The sequence below is a fragment of the Mobula hypostoma genome, chromosome 6, assembly GCF_963921235.1.
Source record: "Mobula hypostoma chromosome 6, sMobHyp1.1, whole genome shotgun sequence".
NCBI lineage: Eukaryota > Metazoa > Chordata > Chondrichthyes > Myliobatiformes > Myliobatidae > Mobula > Mobula hypostoma.
This window is the reverse complement of record NC_086102.1, coordinates 83842140-83861914: the sequence shown is the minus strand read 5'-3', so window position 1 is coordinate 83861914 and position 19775 is coordinate 83842140. Positions and strand designations below refer to the sequence as shown.

The 19775-nt window shown below is 40.5% G+C and overlaps 1 protein-coding gene across 2 annotated transcripts in view; it reads right to left on the bottom strand.

Moving 5' to 3' along the window:
* LOC134348147 (integrator complex subunit 6-like) overlaps positions 1 to 19775 on the bottom strand; it is a 123014-nt gene that overhangs the window by 24044 nt on the left and 79195 nt on the right. The window contains exons 10-11 of one of the 2 annotated variants that reach the window (XR_010018361.1): positions 18813 to 18937; positions 12766 to 12860 (exon numbers count right to left, since the gene is read on the bottom strand). Coding sequence is in view for 1 of the 2 variants with exons in the window: in XM_063051099.1 (XP_062907169.1) it covers positions 12766 to 12860 (95 nt within the window). In the remaining variant the exon portion in view is untranslated. The remainder of the gene's footprint in view (positions 1 to 12765; positions 12861 to 18812; positions 18938 to 19775) is intronic. The other variant, XM_063051099.1, reaches the window with a different exon arrangement.

Genomic DNA, 19775 nt, shown 5'->3' with positions numbered 1-19775 from the left:
GGATGAGAGGTGACCTGACAGAGGTGTATAAGATGATGAGAGGCATTGATCGTGTGGATAGTCAGAGGCTTTTTCCCAGAGCTGAAATGGTTGCCACAAGAGGACACAGGTTTAAGGTGCTGGAGAGTAGGTACAGAGGAGATGTCAGGAGTAAGCTGTTGTTTTTTTAAAAACAAACGTAGAGAGAGGTGAGTGCGTGGAATGGGCTGCCGGCAACGGTGGTGGAGGCGGATATGATAGGGTCTTTTAAGAGACTTTTGGATAGGTACATGGAGCTTAGAAAAAATTAAGGGCTATGGGTAAGCCTAGTAATTTTTAAGGTAGGGACATGTTCGGCACAACTTTGTGAGCCGAAGAGCCTGTATTGTGCTGTAGGTTTTCTATGTTTCTATACAAAATGTACACTTGTTTCAGCACATTGACATCCAGGAACCAACTGCCTATCCCACATGGCAAAACTCAAAGCAATATAAACTCAAGGGAAACCTGTGACAGATATGTATGGCTTTAGCAATCTATACCAAAGACGTGTAGAGGCAAAATTTCTTCTGATAATTTTCTTTCTGTAAGACCACAAACATTATGGAAATGCCAGTCTAGGCACTCCAGAGACATTGGGTGAATGACAGCAATTTACAGGACAAACAATCCAATACATGACTTTCAAAAAAATTAATAAATATGTGCACTTCATCTCACATAGTCACCTACAACACACATCAGTGCCCTGCATGAATTAGTGAGATCTTTGTTATCCAATTCTGCTACAAAAGCAGGATACATGGCTCTGCAATCAAGCCAGCCCTCATAAAAAAGAAAATGGCCAAGCAGAAAACAACGTTGTGCCAAACAAGTCTACAACCCACTGTTCCAAAATCACCGTTGCTAGTTTCCGAGTTAACTAACAAAAACTTTAATGTAATCTGGAATTGGCCACTAGATAGGGAAGCATACTTCAGCCACTTTAAAGGAAAGCATGGAATTTATACATGGGCCAAAATTTATGGAACATAATGCTTTAAAAAAATTCTGTGAATAATTATATTTGAATTAATCAAACTGATATTTTTCCATAAATGCTAACAGTTCCAGAATTTATAACAGGCTGGGCTTTAACGATAATTTCTTGAGATTTGAAAAGAGTGATTTAACATTTCTTCAGAATACAAGGTGAGACAGCATAGAAATAAGTTAGCCATGAATTTGTTGGAATGAACTTCTTAACACAACATAACCCTACCATCATTTTTCATCAAAATATCAACTGAACTCTCTCATGTAAATTCAGTGTTCCCTTAAAAGCATCTGTGTTATTTGCCTTTATTCACATAGAGACCTCACATTCTGACCAAAAAAATTCCTTGGTAATTTTGTCAATTGCTTTCTTTATCACCACAAGCACAAATATCTCTACTTCCATCCTTGAAAATTTTATAAATTACCTTTAGCAAAAAAAATAAGCTAGCCTTAGTGATGAGACGACAAAACCAGAGTGCGGCTTCATCTTTAGGCAGTCTGCTTTCTCAGTTAAACAACATTACCAAATGACAATAAATGCTGTCATTTTCTGGCATGTTCACACTTCAAGAGAAATAACAAAAAAAAAACAGCTGGTATCACCAGCTTCAACATTTTGCACACCAACCTTCAAACACCTTTACATACCAGCACTAATTAGCTCACAAGATTGGTTTCATGAATTTCTAAAACACTAAGAGCTGCATTAAGGTCATTACTGTATATAAAAAAAACAGCACATTGTTGCAGTCCTCTATCTTTAGACCATTCACAATCCTCAGCTCTCACAAAACACTTTACAGCCAGTTATGAAGCGTAATCTCTTCATGTATTAAACACAGCAGCCAGGCTGTAAGCAACAATATCCAAAAGGCAAGTTTCTGCAACATTAATTGACCAATATTCGCCAACACGCCCAAGTACACAAGGCCCGTTTATATTTCATCTCAAAGGATAACTCAGATGGCACAGAACTTTCAAAGTACAGTGAATTCCAGTTAAGTGGTCCATGGGTTAATCGGGTACCCGATTACTTGAGAGAACTCTTAAAGAATAAAAACTAATGGAGAAAATAACGGATTCCCTTCACTTACTTGGGACATTCTGCTGCTTAATTCACGTTCAAGTTTAATTGTCATTCTACTATATATGAATACAGTCAAATTGAAAAAGCTTTCCAGAGCCGAGATGCAAACACAGTACCAACACAGCACAAGGCACATTTAGCACATGTAAGACAACAATAAACAAAGTCACACAAAAAATATAATATAGCTCAAGACCCTGAGTGAAAATTCATGCCCTGTAGATTGATGGTGCATTGATGCTGTCAGCAAGAACAAGCCCACAACAGTCAGCCGATGAACGCAATCCAGCTTGTCTTCAACTGGAGGGCAACACTGACATGAGGGGCCAGCCCCCAACGCAGCTTGGACACCATGCCACACCGCCTCTGGTGTCTTCTCTCCTGAGTGACTGCAACAGGGAAGCAGGTGGCAGGAGGCCTAGTCTGCACTACATCTGAGGCCACGCAGCACCCCCCACTGTCAGTCTTGCCAATAAACCAGTGAAACGGACTTGCAGTATCTATATTACCAATGTCCAACAGGGTCTTGTGATCACAAGAAAAATGTCCAAGACAACCAGTCACTGTTAAAACTGCACACCGCCTTCGCACACTGATTCTGCAGGGGGGATTTTATAGAAACAAAACATTTTGAAAGGGATAAATAAGATAGAAGTAGGAAAGTTGTTTCCATTGGTAGACGAGACCAGAACTAGGGGACATTGCCTCAAGATTCAGGGGAGAAGATTTAGGATGGAGATGAGGAGAAACTGTTTTTCCCAGAGAGTGGTGAATCTGTGGAATTCTCTGCCCAGGGAAGCAGTTGAGGTTTCTTCACTAAATATATTTAAGATACAGTAAGATAGGTTTTTACATAGTAAGGGAATTAAGGGTTATGGGGAAAAGGCAGGTAGATGGAGCAGAGTTTACAGGCAGATCAGCCATGATCATATTGAATGGCGGGGCAGGCTCGATGGGCTGGATGGCCTACTCCTGCTCCTATTTCTGATGTTCTGACACCTTTCTGCAGCAGGCAGCAACACCATCTGCCCCAAGTCCAGCTCCTCCTGCAGTACTTGAAGTTCTTAATATCCAGCTGTGTAATGCAATCATACAAGAGACACTTAAAAAGACAATAACACCTTTGGTTTGATCCGGAGAAACAGATGCAACTGAGCACGCCGCCATCTTACCAGAAGATGTTGGGACAGGACACTGTTGCTGAACAGTACAAAACTAGAGTAGGTCCCGTCTAGATCAAACAGTTTTTAAAATAGTGCCACTTACGCATGTTTGTGTTCAAAAAGCAGAGATTTTTGTCACAGATACTTAGCAAGCAATAAGCAGGAAGATAATTTAGAATTGTTTTGCTCACTGCAGTTTCAAACATTCAGGCTTGGAGATGCCAAAAGTGGCTAGGAATGAAAATAACAATGAAGAGAAAAATCAGCAGATGCTGAAAATCCAAGTAACACACACAAAATGTTGGAGGAACTCCGCAGGCCAGGAAGCATCTATGGAAAAGAGTAAACAGTAGATGTTTTGGTCCGAGACCCTTCATCAGGACTGGAAAAAAAAAGATGAGAAGTCAGAGTAAGGTGGTGGGGGAAGAGGAGGGAAAAGTACAAGGCAGTAGGTGACAGGTGAAACTGGGAGAGGGAGAGGGCCTAAGTAAAGAGCTGGGAAGTCAACTAGCGAAAAAGATAAATGGAGAAGGGGGAATCTGGTAAGAGAGAACAGAAGGCCGTGGAAGGGGGAGGCAATGGGCAGGCAAGGAGATGAGGTGAGGGAGAATGGGGAATGAATGGGGGAGGGCAATTACCAGAAGTTCGAGAATTCGATGTTCATGCCATCAGGTTGGAGGCTACCCAGACAGAATACAAGGTGTTGCTCCTCCAAGCTGAGTATGGCCTCATCACAGCAGTAGAGGAGGCCGTGGACCGACACGAATTAAAATGGATGGCCACTAGAAGAACCCGCTGTTTCTGGCGGACGGAGCATAGGTGCTCAGTGAAGTGGTCTCCCAATCTCCATTAGGTCTCACCGATATACAGGAGGCCACACTGAGTGCACCAGACACAGTATATGATCCCAACAGACTCACATGTAAAGTGTCGCCTCTCCTGGAAGGACTGTTTGGGGCCCTGAATGATAGTGAGGGAGGAAGTGTAGGGGTAGGTGTAGCACTTGTTCCACTTGCAAGGGTAAGTACCAGGAGGGAGATCAGTGAGGAGGTACAATTTCACTATTTCGATAAGTTAACCTCTACGAAAAATTTGAAGGTATCGATAATCATCTTGAATGTCAAAATGAAAATGAAAATTTAGAGGATACAATTGTGAAAAGCATTATATGAAGGCAATATATTATCTGCACTAGGCATTGGTACTAATTTTGTCCATTTACTGTCAATCAAAAGTACACAGCTGCGCATTGACTCTCCACTGTTTCCAACGAGGACAGTGAAAACTGTGTGGGAAAGTTTTTAAAGTGGAAAAACCATTGCACTGGGGCAGTTCCAGTCTCTCTACTTTAATAGTCCAGGTCCAGTGGTATGTATAGTCGTCAACAGCAGACACCAGCTCATTAGCTCTTCACTCAACCCTGGAACATCTGGACAGCAAAGGTACAAACATCAGGATTTTCTTTATCAACTACAGCTCAACAGTCAGTACCATCATCCCCTCAAAACGTAAGCTTCAAAACATTGGCCTCAACTTTCATAATAGCAATAAGAACAGGGCATGTCCTGGATGACAGGGGCCCTTAATGATGATACCATCTATTTGAGGATCACCTTTGGAGGGACGCCCTGGATACTGGGGGGGGGCGGGGGGGGGTGCTAGTGTCCGTGATGCAGCTTGCTGTGTTTACAACTTTCTGCAGCCTTTTTTGTACAATGGCCCCACCCAGTTAGAATGCTCTCCATGCGACATCTGCAGAAATGTGAGTCTTTTGTGACATACCAAGTTTCCTCAAACTCCTAATGAAATTTTGCCACTGTCCATGCCTTTTCTGTAATTGCATCAATATGCTGGGCACAGGATAGATCTACAGATGTTTACATCCAAGAACTTAAAAATGCTCATCCTTCCTACTTCTGATCCCTCGATGAAGACTAGTGTGTGCTCCTTGACTTCACCTTCCTGAAATTCACAATTCTTGGGTCTTACTGATGTTGAGTGCAAGGCTGTTGCTGTGACACCACTCAAACTACTCATCTCACTCCCACACGCCTCCTCATCACCATCTGAAATTCTGCCAACAATAGAATAGTTACATCCTCAGCAAATTTATAGATGGCATTTGAGCTGTGCCTAACCACACAATTGTGGGTATAGACAGAGTAGAGAAGTGGGCTAAGCACGCACTGTCGAGGTGCGCCAATGTTGATTGCTAGTGAGATGTTATTTCTGATCTGCAAAGACTGTGGTCCTCAGTGAGGAAGCCAAGGATCCAGTTACAGAGGGAGATGCAGAGGCCCAAGTTTTGGAGCTTGTCGATCTGAACTGAGGGTACGAATGTGTTGAATGTTGAGCTGTAATCAATAAACAGCAGCCTGATGTAGGTATTACTATTGTCCAAGTGACTGAAGGCCAATGAGATTGCATCTGCTGTAGACCTACTGTGGCAACAGACAAATTGCAGCAGGTCCAGTTCATTGCTTAGGGAGGAGTTGATTCTAGCCATGACCAACCTCTCAAAGCACTACATCACAGTATATGCGAGTTCAACCGGGCAATAGTTGTTGAACTCTTCTTGAATACTGGTATGACACTGTCACACTTTTGAAGTAGGAGCAAACCTCCGACTACAGCAGTGAGAGATTGAAAATGTCCTTGAACACTCCTGCCAGTTGGTTGGCATAGGATTTCAGTGCCTTAACAGGTACACCATTCGGGTATATGCCAGCCTCTGAGACACAGATCAAAGGGTCAGCACATGCTGTAAGAATTCACAGATGGTTTTATTCTGTTTCAAAGCACACATAAAAGACATTGAGCTCATTTGGGAGTGAAGCATCACAGCCATTCAGGATGTTAGGTTTTGTTTTGTATAAATAATGGCCTCCAAACTCAATAAAAATTGTTTTTACACCCTTAAAATAACCTTCCATAGGTTGTACCTGACTTCTTGTATAGTTCCGGATCACCGGTCTGAAAAGCCACAGATCTAGCCTTCAGCAGACCATGAATCACCTGGTTCATCCATGGCTTTTGGTTTGGGTCTGTCCAATATGTTGGTCTGTCTTGTGTTTTGGGATGTCACACCGGAGGAAATAATGTATCATTTCTTAATGCATGCATTACTAAATGACAATAAAAGAGGACTACGTGTCTTCATAATCTAAAAAAAAGTACGCACTCATCCACTCAGCTCTTGAAGTTGGTGACATCTGTGGCATACTCAAACTCAAAGATGGATCCCTGAATATTGTTCAGTCCACTGACTTAAAGCAGTCCTGTAAGTACTCCTCTGCCTCCCTTGGTCCTCACCACTGGTGCTGCAGTCTTAAGTCTCTGCCTATATGCTGGGAGTAGAAGTACAGATAGGTGATCAGACTTCCAAAGTATGGTTACGAGATGGCAGGGTAAGCATTCTTGGTGGTGGTATAAGTGGTCAAGTGTGTTGGCTGCACTGGTTCCACAGCTGTTATGTTGGTGATAGTTGATCATTGTGGTGATGACACCACAATTGTAGGCCTTATCTCAGGTAATGCTGAGTTTGAGTAGAGAGGAAATTAAGAACTTGGTGGCATGGTGCGAAGACAATAACCTTTCCCTTAACATCAGCAAGACGAAGGAATTGGTTGTTGACTTCAGAAGGAGCAGCAGACCACACAACCCAATTTACATCGGTGGTGCGCAAGTGGAATAGGTCAAAAGCTTTAAGTTCCTTGGGATCAATATCACAAATGACCTGACTTGGTCCAAACAAGCAGAGTCCACTGCCAAGAAGGCCCACCAGCACCTTTACTTCTTGAGAAAGCTAAAGAAATTTGGCCTGTCCCCTAAAACCCTCACTAATTTTTATAGATGCACCGTAGAAAACATTCTTCTAGGGTGCATCACAACCTGGTACGGAAGTTGTCCTGTCCAAGACTAGAAGAAGCTGCAGAAGATCGTGAACACAGCCCAGCACATCACACAAATCAATCTTCTGTCCTTGGACTCACTTTACACCGCACGCTGTCGAAGCAGTGCTGCCAGGATAATCAAGGACACGACCCACCCAGCCAACACACTTTTTGTCCCTCTTCCCTCCGGGAGAAGGCTCAGGAGCTTGAAGACTCGTACGGCCAGATTTGGGAACAGCTTCTTTCCAACTGTGATAAGACTGCTGAATGGATCCTGACCTGGTTCTGGGCCGTACCCTCCAAATATCCGGACCTGCCTCTCGGTCTTTTTCTTTTGCACTGCTTACTTTCTTTTTTCTATTTATGATTTATAATTTAAATTTTTAATATTTACTATCGATTTGTAATCCAGGGAGTGGGAAGCGCAGAATCAAATATCGCTGTGATGATTGTACGCTCTAGTATCAATTGTTTGGCGACAGTGAAGTTGTTCAGAGACTTCAAGCTGGCCTGGTTGAAATCTCCCACAATGATAGGGAGGGCATCAGGGTGCTCAGTTTTGTGCCTACCTATTATGTTGCTCAGCTTCTCCAGTGCCAGTCTGACATTAGTCTGAGGTGTAACATATATCACTACTAGGATGAGAGTGAAAAACTCCCTCAGCAGATAAAATGGATTACTTTTGACCATTTTCTGTTCCTGTTCGGATGAGTCAGGACTGAGACAGAATTGTCACATTTGTACACCACTGTACTGCATAAAGCAGCTTTAGAAGACTGAGGTGTCCTGACTTTGCAGAGAATTGTGAAGTAATCAGGTTACAGCGGTGCATCTGAAGTTTCAGGTGTGAGCCATGTTTCCATAAAGCGGAGTACTCAGCAGTCTGATGTCCCTCTAGTATAACAATCTTGCTCTGAAGTCTTCAATTTTGTTTTCCAGAGACTGTATATTTGCCAGCAGGATAGTCAGAAGTGAAGTCTAAAACCTTTGCATTTTAATTATACCTATAGACAGGCACAGCATCCCTGCTCCATTTTCCTAAAGGAGAACTGTATTCACGACCCGAGTCTGCCATCCAGGGTTCATCGATTTTGCATATTGATAGATTTGTTTAAATGAATTAAAATAATGCTGCTTACTGAAGTACACATGGCTGCAAATATGGATTTCAGCTGTAGTAGTCCTAAACGGAAATATTTGATGATTCCCCTCGACACATAAAAAGTTGCCACTTAATGGCTTCACCTTATCAGATGCTATTGCATGCAAACAGTTACTTGGAGGTACAGGTGAAAGCTGAATGTCCGGTGGAGACCAAAAGTGAGATAGCTGTCCCAGAATGGACAAGTCCCTTCACCAGAGGTGCTACCCCTCTCTGGACACCCCATACACAACAGCATACACTGGATGAATTCTTCCGTCGATAACTATTAGTTTGCCTTTTTGACATCTTTTTAACAATTTCCAAGAAACTTAGGTTAATTGAAGCAGACGCTTAATTGGGCCAAAATGTACCACTCCCAATATGTCCCAATTAACTGGAATATACTGTTCTTGCTCTCAGGTGTCAAAGATAAGAACCTAAAACTTTCAGGCTCTGACTAGAGCCTTCCATAACTGACATAGTAAAGGTGAAATGGAAAAGTTCATAGCACAACCTAGCTAATCATCCTTCAACTTTACAGACTTAAGTATTCAGATTTAATGAATTCTTTCCCTGGTGAGTTTGATTTATACCAGTTTGATGGAAAGTGTGCAAAAATGAAAGCTTTACAATTTATTTCACCCATTTATATTTATTAACATTTCAAATTAAATCAATTACGATGATGGACAATTTCAGCAACTTCGCTTAACAGCTCAGAGAAAGTCACATTCCTCAGCAATTATAGCAGTTTTTATTTGCAACAGATAGACTTAAACTGAATTAAACATTTTTTTTTTTGCAATTTAACACACCAGATCAACATTTGACTTGTAGCTCTTAAAATTTTAGTCTCCACGTTATCACATGCTTCATTCAGACAACACCTTATTCCTCCACATTATTTATTTAGATACTGCACGGTACAGGCCCTTCCAGCCCAATGAGCCCACACCACTCAATTACATCCCTGTAACCAATTAACCTACGAACCCGCATGTCTTTAGAATGTGCAAGGAAACCAGAACATCTGCAGGAAACCCAGAGGATCATGGGGAGAATGTACAAACTTTTTACAGACAGTAGCAGGAATTGAACCCTGGTCGCTGGTTCAGTAATAGCATTATGCTAATTGATACTCTACCATGCTGCCCCTACACTACCATGTCACGTAAGCCAGCAGCATCAGAGACTCAATTCATGCTCAATGAAATCACCAGTTTCCACTTTAGAAAGCACCGACTTCACATTAAAATAAACTCTAGTGGGGCAATAACAACAAGGCATATTTTATTCTTTTCCAATTTATTTTATATTGTGCATCATATTGTAGACACACATTCTAAGTACAAAGGTCATTTGTGCTACTTAGAGGAATGTTGACACACTTAAACCATGTTATTTGAACTGGGTGACTAAAAGTTGCCTTTAATCAAATCAGAAAATATGCTTATGAAGTGAGAAAATACTGCAGGCTCACAAGTCAGATTTTATCAATTGGAAAATATTGGGGAAAAGCCAGCCTCAGATTAGAAACATACAGTGCCTATTAAGTATTCACCCCCTTGGAAGTTTGTGTTTTATTGTTTTACAACACTGAATCACTGGATTTAATTTGGACGTTGTTGACACTATCAACAGAAAAAGACTTCTATGTCAAAGTGAAAACAGATCTTGACAAAGTAATCTAAATGAATGACAAACATAAAACAAAATAATTGATTGCACAACTATTCACCCCCTTCAAGTCAGTATTTAGTGAATGCACCTTTAGCAACAACTACAGCCATGAGTCTGTGTGGATAGGTCTCCACCAGCTTTGCACATCTGGACACTGCAAATTTTCCCCATTCTTCTGCTGCTCAAGCTCTGTCAGACTGCACGGGGATTGAGATTGAACAGCCCTTTTCAAGTCCAGCCACAAATTCTCAATTAGATCAAGGTCTGGACTCTGATTTGGCCACTCCAGGATTCACTTTGTTATTTTTAAGCCATTCCTGTGTACCCTTAGCTTTATGCTTGGGGTCATCGTCTTGCTGCAAAACAAACCTTCTCTCAGGTCGCAGTTCTCTTACAGACTGCATCAAGTTTTCCTCCAAGATTTCCTTGTATTTGCTGTATTCATTTTACCCTCTACCTTGGCAAGGGTTCCAGGGCCTGCTGTAGTGAAGCATCCCCACAGCATGATGCAGCCACCAACATGCTTCACAGTTGGAATGGTGTGTTTTTGATTCTATGTGGTGTTTGGCTTATGCCAAACATAGCGTTTAATCTGAAGGCCAAAAAGCTCAAGTTTGCTTTCATCAGACCATAGAACCTTCTTCCAGCTAATTTCAGAGTCTCCCACATGCCTTCTGGCAAACTAGTTGAGATTTTTAATGAGTATTTTTTTCCCCCAACAGTATCTTTCTCTTTGTCACTCTCCCATAACAATGCAATTGGTGAAGCACCCGGGCAACAGCTCTTATTTAAGCAGTCTCTCCCATCTCAGCCATGGAAGCTTGCAACTCCTCCAGAGTTATCATAGATCTCTTGGTGGCCTCCTTCACTAGTCCCATTCTTGCACGGTCACTCAATTTTTGAGTAAGGCCTGCTCAGGGCAGATTTACAGCAGTGCCATATTTTTTCCATTTTTTGATGATTGACTTAACTGCACTCCAAGGGATATTCAGTGACTTGGAGATATTCCTGTATCCATCGCCTGACTTGTGTTTTCCAATAACCTTCTTGTGGAGTAGCTTGGACCGTTCTTTTGTCTTCATGGTGTGGATCAGTGGTCCCCAACCTCTGGGCCGCGGACTGATACATTGCCGCGAAGAATGCAGGGGTACAGCGGTAGCTGGAACGCACCCAGCACATCTTTTAAGAGAAAAGCTGAAATAAACAAGCTAATTAATTAGGTGCCGCCCGGCATGTAAATGTCAGCCCAGATCAGAGGTGACTGCCGAATGCATCACCCCTGATCTGGGCCGACATTTACATGCCGGGCGGCACCTAATTAATTAGCTTGTTTATTTCGGCTTTTTTCTTAAAGATGTGCTGGGTGTGCTCCAACTACCGCTGTACCACTGCATTCTTCGCGGCAATGTATCGCTCTGCAGCCCGGAGGTTGGGGACCACTGGTGTAGATTTTGCCAGGATACTGACTCACCAGCAGTTGGACCTTCCAGATAAGGTGTATTTTTACTACAATCAACTGAAACACTTTGATTGCACACAGTGATCTCCATTTAACTATGTGATTTCTAAAACCATCTGGCTGCACCAGTGATGATTTGGTGTGTCATATTAAAGGGGGTGAATAATTATGCAATCATTTTGTGTTTCATATTTGTAATTAATTTAGATCACTTTTTAGAGATCTGTTTTCCCCTTGACATGAAAGTCTTTTTCTGTTGATCAGTGTCAAAACAGCCAATTTAAATCCACGGTAATTCAATGTCATAAAACAATAAAACATGAAAACGTCCGGGGGGGGGAGTGAATACTTTTTATAGGCACTGCATTAGAAAAATGCTATTTAAAAACTGAACAAGGGGAAAGGGAGATGAATAGGTGCACGTGATGTTTTTCATTAACAAGCAGAATGACTCGAGGTGTCCATATTTTGTATTTAATGCTTCTTTGAAATTGCTTTTAATTCATTAAAAATATAAGATGCCAATTCAGCTATTTATGCAAGAGACATACTGTACTCTGCATCTCCCCAAACAAAACTAAATAAAATCTAGTGCATGAGATGTGCTGCACTGTGAAAATAATTTAAATCCCCTGGACAAATTTGCATCAAAACCATAATCAAACAAATAATGTTGTAACATATGGATGCAACGATCTGGATTCTAAAGCAGTTTATAATTCTACCTTTTACTGAATATTTATAGAGGTTTTATTTGAGAGCTTTAAAACAGCAATTTGCACAAGACAGCCTGATGGATACATTAACTGGAAAGGGCGTAAGCATGCTTGCACCAACACCTCAAAAATCTTCAAATACATTTCTCAACAAACATCAGAAGTGGGTTAGAGATGAACTGCACGGTGTGGCTCTGCCTTCAGACACAGTGCTCTGACAACTCAATCATTTCTTTAATTATGATTATAATTGTGAAGTTGGTCAGGATTTGCAAATTAAAGTTTAATGCCATGACAGAGAGTCAGAATGAACGTCAGCAACATCATGTTAAATTTTCAAGTGGCCATTCTATTTGCTACATATTTACACAACTACAATGCAAGATAGAACACCAATATTCATTGACCTTGTTCAGCATGATGTTTTTCCCTTTCTTAACCCTTCTTTTCACCACCACATACATTTTGTTAATGGAGAAACATGGTCTTTAAAACTTCATCTTGACCATCAGCTACAGCTAAAATGCTATCTTGCCAACAATGAATCTACACATGTAATTGCAAATCAGATTTACAAATGAAGAAAAAATATCAAATTAAACATACCCCAATATAATAAGGAGGCATTGTCTTCAAATAGTTTTCAAATGCCTGTCGCCATTTCATAACTGGCTTCATTTTATGCACTTTAAACAAATCATCTGCAAAACAAAAATTAAGTAACAATGGGTTATTATTTAAGTGCAAGGAGCAATTCTCTTTTGTACACCAGTTGACCCGGGTTTTCATGCAAAAATATATTTAATGCATCATCTCTGCTGCAGTCGTTGCATTCCGTGTGGTTTTTCCCCAGGCCTTCTTATTTTAAATACACTGTAAATAACTGTGCTTTTGCCATTACAAAGCTGACCCTCTTCAAGATCTTGGTTTATACTTGAAGTACAATAAAAGAGGGAATAAAATTAAACCTGTATCAATTTATCTAGTAACATTAAAAGTTTGAACTCTAGAGCAACTTGCAGTTACAAGATAGGTTAAGGGCTCGGTATATTCGGTTGGGCCCACAAATTTGTACTGCCCTTTGAACCTACTCTGTAAATCAATCAAATCCTTCCCTCCGACATAGCCCTCCACTTTATATCATCCATGCTACATAAAAACTTCTTAAATGCCCCTAATGTATCTGCCAGTACCACCACCACTGGCGTGCATATATACTTTTCATCCTCTAATCCAAAACAGAAAAGCCTTAGCTCACACAACTCTATCCTCATGAGACATACTCTAATCCAGACAGCATCCTGGTAAATCTCCTCTGCACCCTCTCTAAACCTTCTACATCCTTCCTATAATGAGGTGAACAGAACTGAACAATATTCCAAGTCTGGTCTAAACAGGGTTTTACAGAGTTGCAACAATACCTTGTGGCTCTTGAACTCAATCCCCCGACTAATGACGAACAACACACCATATGCCTTCTTAATCTTATCAACATGCATGGCAACTTTTAGGGAAATATGGACATACATGCAAAGATCCTTCTGCTCCTCCACACTGCTAAGAATCCTACCATTAATTCTGTATTCTGCCTTCAAATTCAACTTTCCAAAGTGGATCACTTCAAACCTTTCTGGGTTGAACTCCATCTGCCACTTCTCAACCCAGTTCTGCATCCTTATGACAATGGATCCCAAATACTTCATTCATTTAATTAAAAATTTGAATACACACAAAACAAATCCACATTCCAACTAAAAAAACAATGTTTATAGATTAGGAACTATCCTGTAAATTTAGGTTCAAATATGAAGCGAGTATTGAATGAATGCTTTCTTTTCCTCATTGTGAAGGCTACCAATCATGTTTGGGTGGTCTCCATCCAGTCCCCCAGTGCAACTCATTCAACATTCCAGCTCTATTCATTCACTTGTGCATTGCTGCTAATTTCAATCAGATTCCTGGCAACCTACATCAATTGCTCATGTTCCACGTATATTGTACAGAATCCAGTTTTTCCTCACCATGGCAGCAGAATTTTTGACTCCTCGAAGTAAACCTAACTATGCATGAGAATAAAAGTAGCTTCAAAGAGATGGCTGGAACCAGATGCATGGCCACTGTTCCAAAGTTATTGTAGCCATTTCATTATGCCAAAGCAGAAAGAAATTCATTTTGTACTTGGCCACGATACAACTGATGTGGAAGAGTCCTGAAATGTTCAAGAACTCACATTATTCTGCTTCATGAACATTTCCCACGATGCACTAAAATGACCAAAAATGCAAGGTCACCAAAGTATTAAAGTGAAATAGTTTTGTCTGTTAGAAAAATCTGGCAACACCACTGAGATCCCAAATTTATTTAAAAACTATTTTTAAGGCAGTAATAACATTTGGACTTCAGCTTGCAGTTCGGAACCTTTGTCAAGTCATCAATTGGTGAAATAACATTTTCAGTCACATCACGTGGTACCATTAAAACTAAGATATCCAGCACTAAATATGGATCTATGCTTGAAGGCCACTAACAATAATAATGAAGTAACAACACTAAAATAAAGTTGAAGCAACGTCCACATTTCTGGAATATTGAATGAGTTAGAATCGGTCAAAAAATTCACTTCTACTGTAAAACAGCATCAGATACACAAACACATTTATACTCGAAAACACGAGGAAATCCGCAGATGCTGGAATTTATACTGCTCTCTGGTTCTGACTATGCAGACAAAACCTGCTATTTGAGTCATCTGGTCTGCTTGTTTAATAACTTGCTGCATCAAACAGTCAAAGCTGCACATATTTTTTATTATTGCCAATCCAATTTGGCAAACCTCAGCAGTAGCAGCAATGTACAAATTATGGGTTTATTTTATTCCAGCTAATAATGATATCTGCAACAAATTCAATATACCCTATAAAGCACAATTCCTCTACCTGCCCAACTTTCCCCCTCTACCTGCAATCTGACAAGGCCAAACACCTTACGGCAGGGGTTCGCAATTTTTTAAAATATATTTTAAATGTCTTGAAGCCTTACCATTAACTGAGGGGTTTGTGGACCCCAGGTTGGAAACCCTTGCCTTTAGTCATTTTTTTTTTTTTTTTTTTTTTTAAACCTTAAGTCTAGTTACTATCAAACAAGAAAAACATTAGAATTATTTGTGTATAGGGAGAAGTGCCCTCATAAAGTAAAATTATTAAAAGAAACAAAACCCCATATACAGGGAGACAGAAAACAAAGTGCTTGGTACTTTGGATGTGTTCTCAGAATCAAGAACACAAACGGAGTCAACATTAGAAGGGGGCACAGCAGTATAAGAGAATGTGTTATCTCCAACATTGCTCCACTGGGAATCTGATGTGAAAATACCCTCCCAGTATATCAGGAACAATGTACACCTCAACCCTCCCTGTTATTATGCACTACTCTGTGAATTCTTACTTTCTCCACTGATGTGTCAAATCTGGCATGAATCTCTGCTGGCATTCCACAGCTGAGTACTGAGAAGCCGACACAGAAGACTGCAGTTGGATAGGTCAGGTCAAGTGGTGAGGCTGCTCAGTACTGCACCCCAGCCACAATGGTGTGCAGAAGCCATTGTTGGGGACTGACCAATTTTTCTCCATATGTGAGCAGATACCTAGATTCTGTAGTCTCTCTCATCACCACCTACTGAAGGTGATGAAGACTACCCCATCACTTGTTGTTTGGCTGCAGTTTCTTCCACCCGACAGATTTCATCATGGTAAAATTATCCATAGCAAGTGACCACTGTTTTATTTATTACCATACACAAGTCACTGGGGGAGGGAGATCAGTGAAACCAAATTGAAGTGGGAGACAGCACCTTCCAGAAGATGCAAACATGAGACTTACCTGTAACATTCAGGGAGTGGCCAACACAAGGAGCAGCTACTGCCAGTCAACAGAAGGAGCCCACATTCACCATGCTGGCCAAGCACAGCCCTGAAACTACCATCTCAACTTTGAAAGGCCACACCATTCGACCTTGGTCTGTTCAACACTGGGTCCTTACAGCTGGTCTTTCCACACTGAGCCATAGTTGCTGTCGGAGGCAGGGATCTACCCTGACCTTCAAGGACAGCAATACCTAGCTCAAATGAATACATTTTCCCAAATACTTAGGAATGTGCCTCAAGGTTTGGAGTGAGTACTGTAACAAGTAAATGCTCTGCAGAGTGCCAGTGTATCAAATTTAAGCAAAATGACAATTCAGCTTATAACATCCGTAAAAATTTAATTCCATTATTCCTGAAAGCAATACAGGAGTTCATTATCTGTCAATTTATCCATTAAACCATGCTCTTTACGAGCAAAGAGAAAGGAAGTAGAGATGGAAAGCTCTCTCAATTTGTCTTTTTGAAGCCAAACCTCAAATTTTGGCCATTACATAGAAAGCACGGCAGCATCTTAACTCTCTGAAAAGTTTGCGAAGATTCAGCAAGTCAACTTCTATAAATAGGCAATGGAAAGTGTACTGATTGGTTGCATTACAGCCTGGTATGAAAACACTGATGCCCCTGTATGGAAAAGCCAAGAAAAAGTAGTAGATACAACCCAATCCATCAAGGGTAAAACCACGCCACCCACCATTAAGTGGATCTATACAGAGCGCTGTCGCAGGAAAGTAGCATCCATCAAGGACCCCCACCATCTAGGCCATGCTCTCTCCTCACTACTACCATCAGGAAGGTGGTACAGGAGCCTCAGGCCCCACACCGCCAGGTTCAGGAACAGTTACTACCACTCAACCATCAAGCTCTTGAATAAGAGGGGATAACTTCACTCAACTTCATCACTGAACTGTTCCCACAACCTATGGACATCTTCGGGGACTGCTCATCTCATGTTTTCAATATTTAATGCTTATTTATTATTATTACTACCTTTTTCTGCACATTGGTTGTGGTCCATCTTGTTAGGTGTAGTCTTTCATTGATTCTATCGTGTTTCTTGTATCTACTGTCATTGCCCGTGAGAAAATGAATCTCAGGTGACATATGTACTTTGATAATACATTTACTTTGAACATTGTGTTTTGGTTGGTGGAGTGCTCAAGTCTGAGAAAATGCTCATGCATAACAAATAGAAAGTTCACAGCAAAGCTGGCTGAATTACTAAGGCAGGTTGCGGGGTATATAAAGTGATTTGAAAAAATTTTCTGTGTCACTTGATGTGTGCAACAATTTCATTCCAGTTTGTGTCAGTGACGAAAAACCCCAATAATCCAAAAGAAAATCAAGTAAACATTTTTAAATGAGACTGTATAGTGGTCACAAATAACATGGTCTGCTCCAAAACAAGCTTCAGGACAGCACAACCTTCTGTAACAAAACCAACACTTAATATACACAGATCTAGCTAAAGTCAATTCAATATATATCCATAATATTTAATTAGAAAACCCAGCAAATTAAAATGCATGACTTCACTTGAGTTTAATACTTCCTGATCTGTTGATGGTAGTTTTGTCCTATTTTGGAATTAGCAAGGAAGATGAAACAAGCAATAGGAAGGGAAGTACACTGTATAATAAAGTTCCCAACTGATGTAGAATAGATGCAAGAATGATGAAAACGTGGACCTGTGCTCATTGGCTAAGAATGGCTACCAGCCCATCAAGAGTTTCAGTTCACATTTTTTTACTTTCAATACATCCATAAGCTAGCTACTCCCCATCTCTAATAATTCTAAGACTCAACTCTCTGCACTACTCCAACAATAACGATTCATAAACTAACACTCTTACTGGTGGCTGCATGTTCAGCTACCAAGGCCACGTGGTCTGGAATTCCCTCCTTTAACGAGAGGTGTGGACCTCTCGACTCTGGCCCATCTTTTTTGACCAAGCCTGAACATCCGTTAAGATACCTCTTACAACAGCATCAAATAAAGCTAATCTTTATCTAAAATTGTGATCAATATCTTTGGAGCAATTTGGATTATTTTGCCATGTTAAAAGGTATAATATTTATACGCATTATTCCTCAGCAATATTAATGTAACCTGCTCCAAGCCATACCCTAGGAATGTCTTCAGACAAAAAGATGTTACCTTGAACTAGAAGAGGATGCAAAGAGATGGGTCATAAAGAGAAAGTAGGGCTACTAAAACAGAGGTAATTCCTGCTACCCAAAATAGATCTGAGTGCACAAAAACAGAATTGGAAGAATGCAGAGTTCTCCAAGGGGAAGGGAAAGGCTATGAAACTATTTGAACTGACTGAGAATTTTTTTTTTTTATTTTTTTAAACCAAAGCACTGCCGGACCAGGAGTCAACGTATGTTAACAAGCACAGAGTATTGATTATTAATAACTTTCATTATTAATCCATTGAGCGAATCATTAGTGAAGACAATTTTAAATGTCGCCCTTGTTCTTCTGATTATTTCATATGGTCCTCTTGATAACGCTGCACCAAATCAACATGGACTAAGAAATCACAATGTGCAGTCAGTTTGTCAAGGTGGTATCTGACTAAAGTTTTAACAGAATGCTGAGTATTCATTATTGTCCAGTAACAATTCATACCAAATAAATTATAACCTCATGAAATCCAAATAAGTTGGAAGGAAGCAATTGCATGAGAAAATGTCATATAATACCAGAGTTCAGCAAAAGTTACCTACCCATGAAACAATGCAACAGCAATCGCGGGCCTTGGTGTCGACCAATGAACCATGTTTTCTGACTGTCAGAGGAAGTCGAGAGAGAGGCTTATTGGTCAGGCCCAGTTGGTGCTGATTGCATTTCTCTGGACATGTAAAGACACACACATATATACCATCATTAGATTCATGAACAACAAATAAATGTAACATATAGCAATACTAAGGCCCAGAAGAAGAGATGCAAAAGCAGATCTTGTTTATATCTGTTCAAAAAATGAACCCCGAAACAATGCAGGGATTTTTGTAAACACACAGGTCAATGATCAATTTCAGTGTTAAACACAGAACTCATACATTTAAAAAACATGTTTATGAGCATTGTTTGCTTAATTCAAACATCAATCTCTGGGACAACAATTACTACACAACGAAAATGGGTTATACTGCAACCTTGCCTTCCATTAATACAAAATGAGCCATAAAAGCTTGGAGAACAAGACAATATTTAATCATAATCAATTTATACGTCTACAATTTCAATTCCACATCATCCACAATATTTCACCAGGATGTTGCCTACATTGGAAGGCTGCAGTTAAGTGATATAGGATAGGTTGGGTTTATTCTCAATGGAATGTAGGAAGACCAGGGGTGACTTCAGAGGTTCATAAATGAATGGATAGGGTAGTTCAGAATCTATTTTCCTGGGACAGAGGAACTAAAGAACTAGAGGACACAGCTTGAAGGTAAAGTGAGATCAGGAGGATGAGTTATTCCCACACTGGTAGAGAAAATGCTGAACAAGCTACCAGATGAAATGGTAGAGCCAGATACCATAACATTTAGAACATGCTTGGACAGGAACGACAAAAGGATATGTGCCTAATGCAAACAAATAGGATTAGTATAGATACACTCCATGGTTGGCATGGACAAGATGGGCTCTAGATATAATTTCTTTATCAGCCCTTTCATCAAATA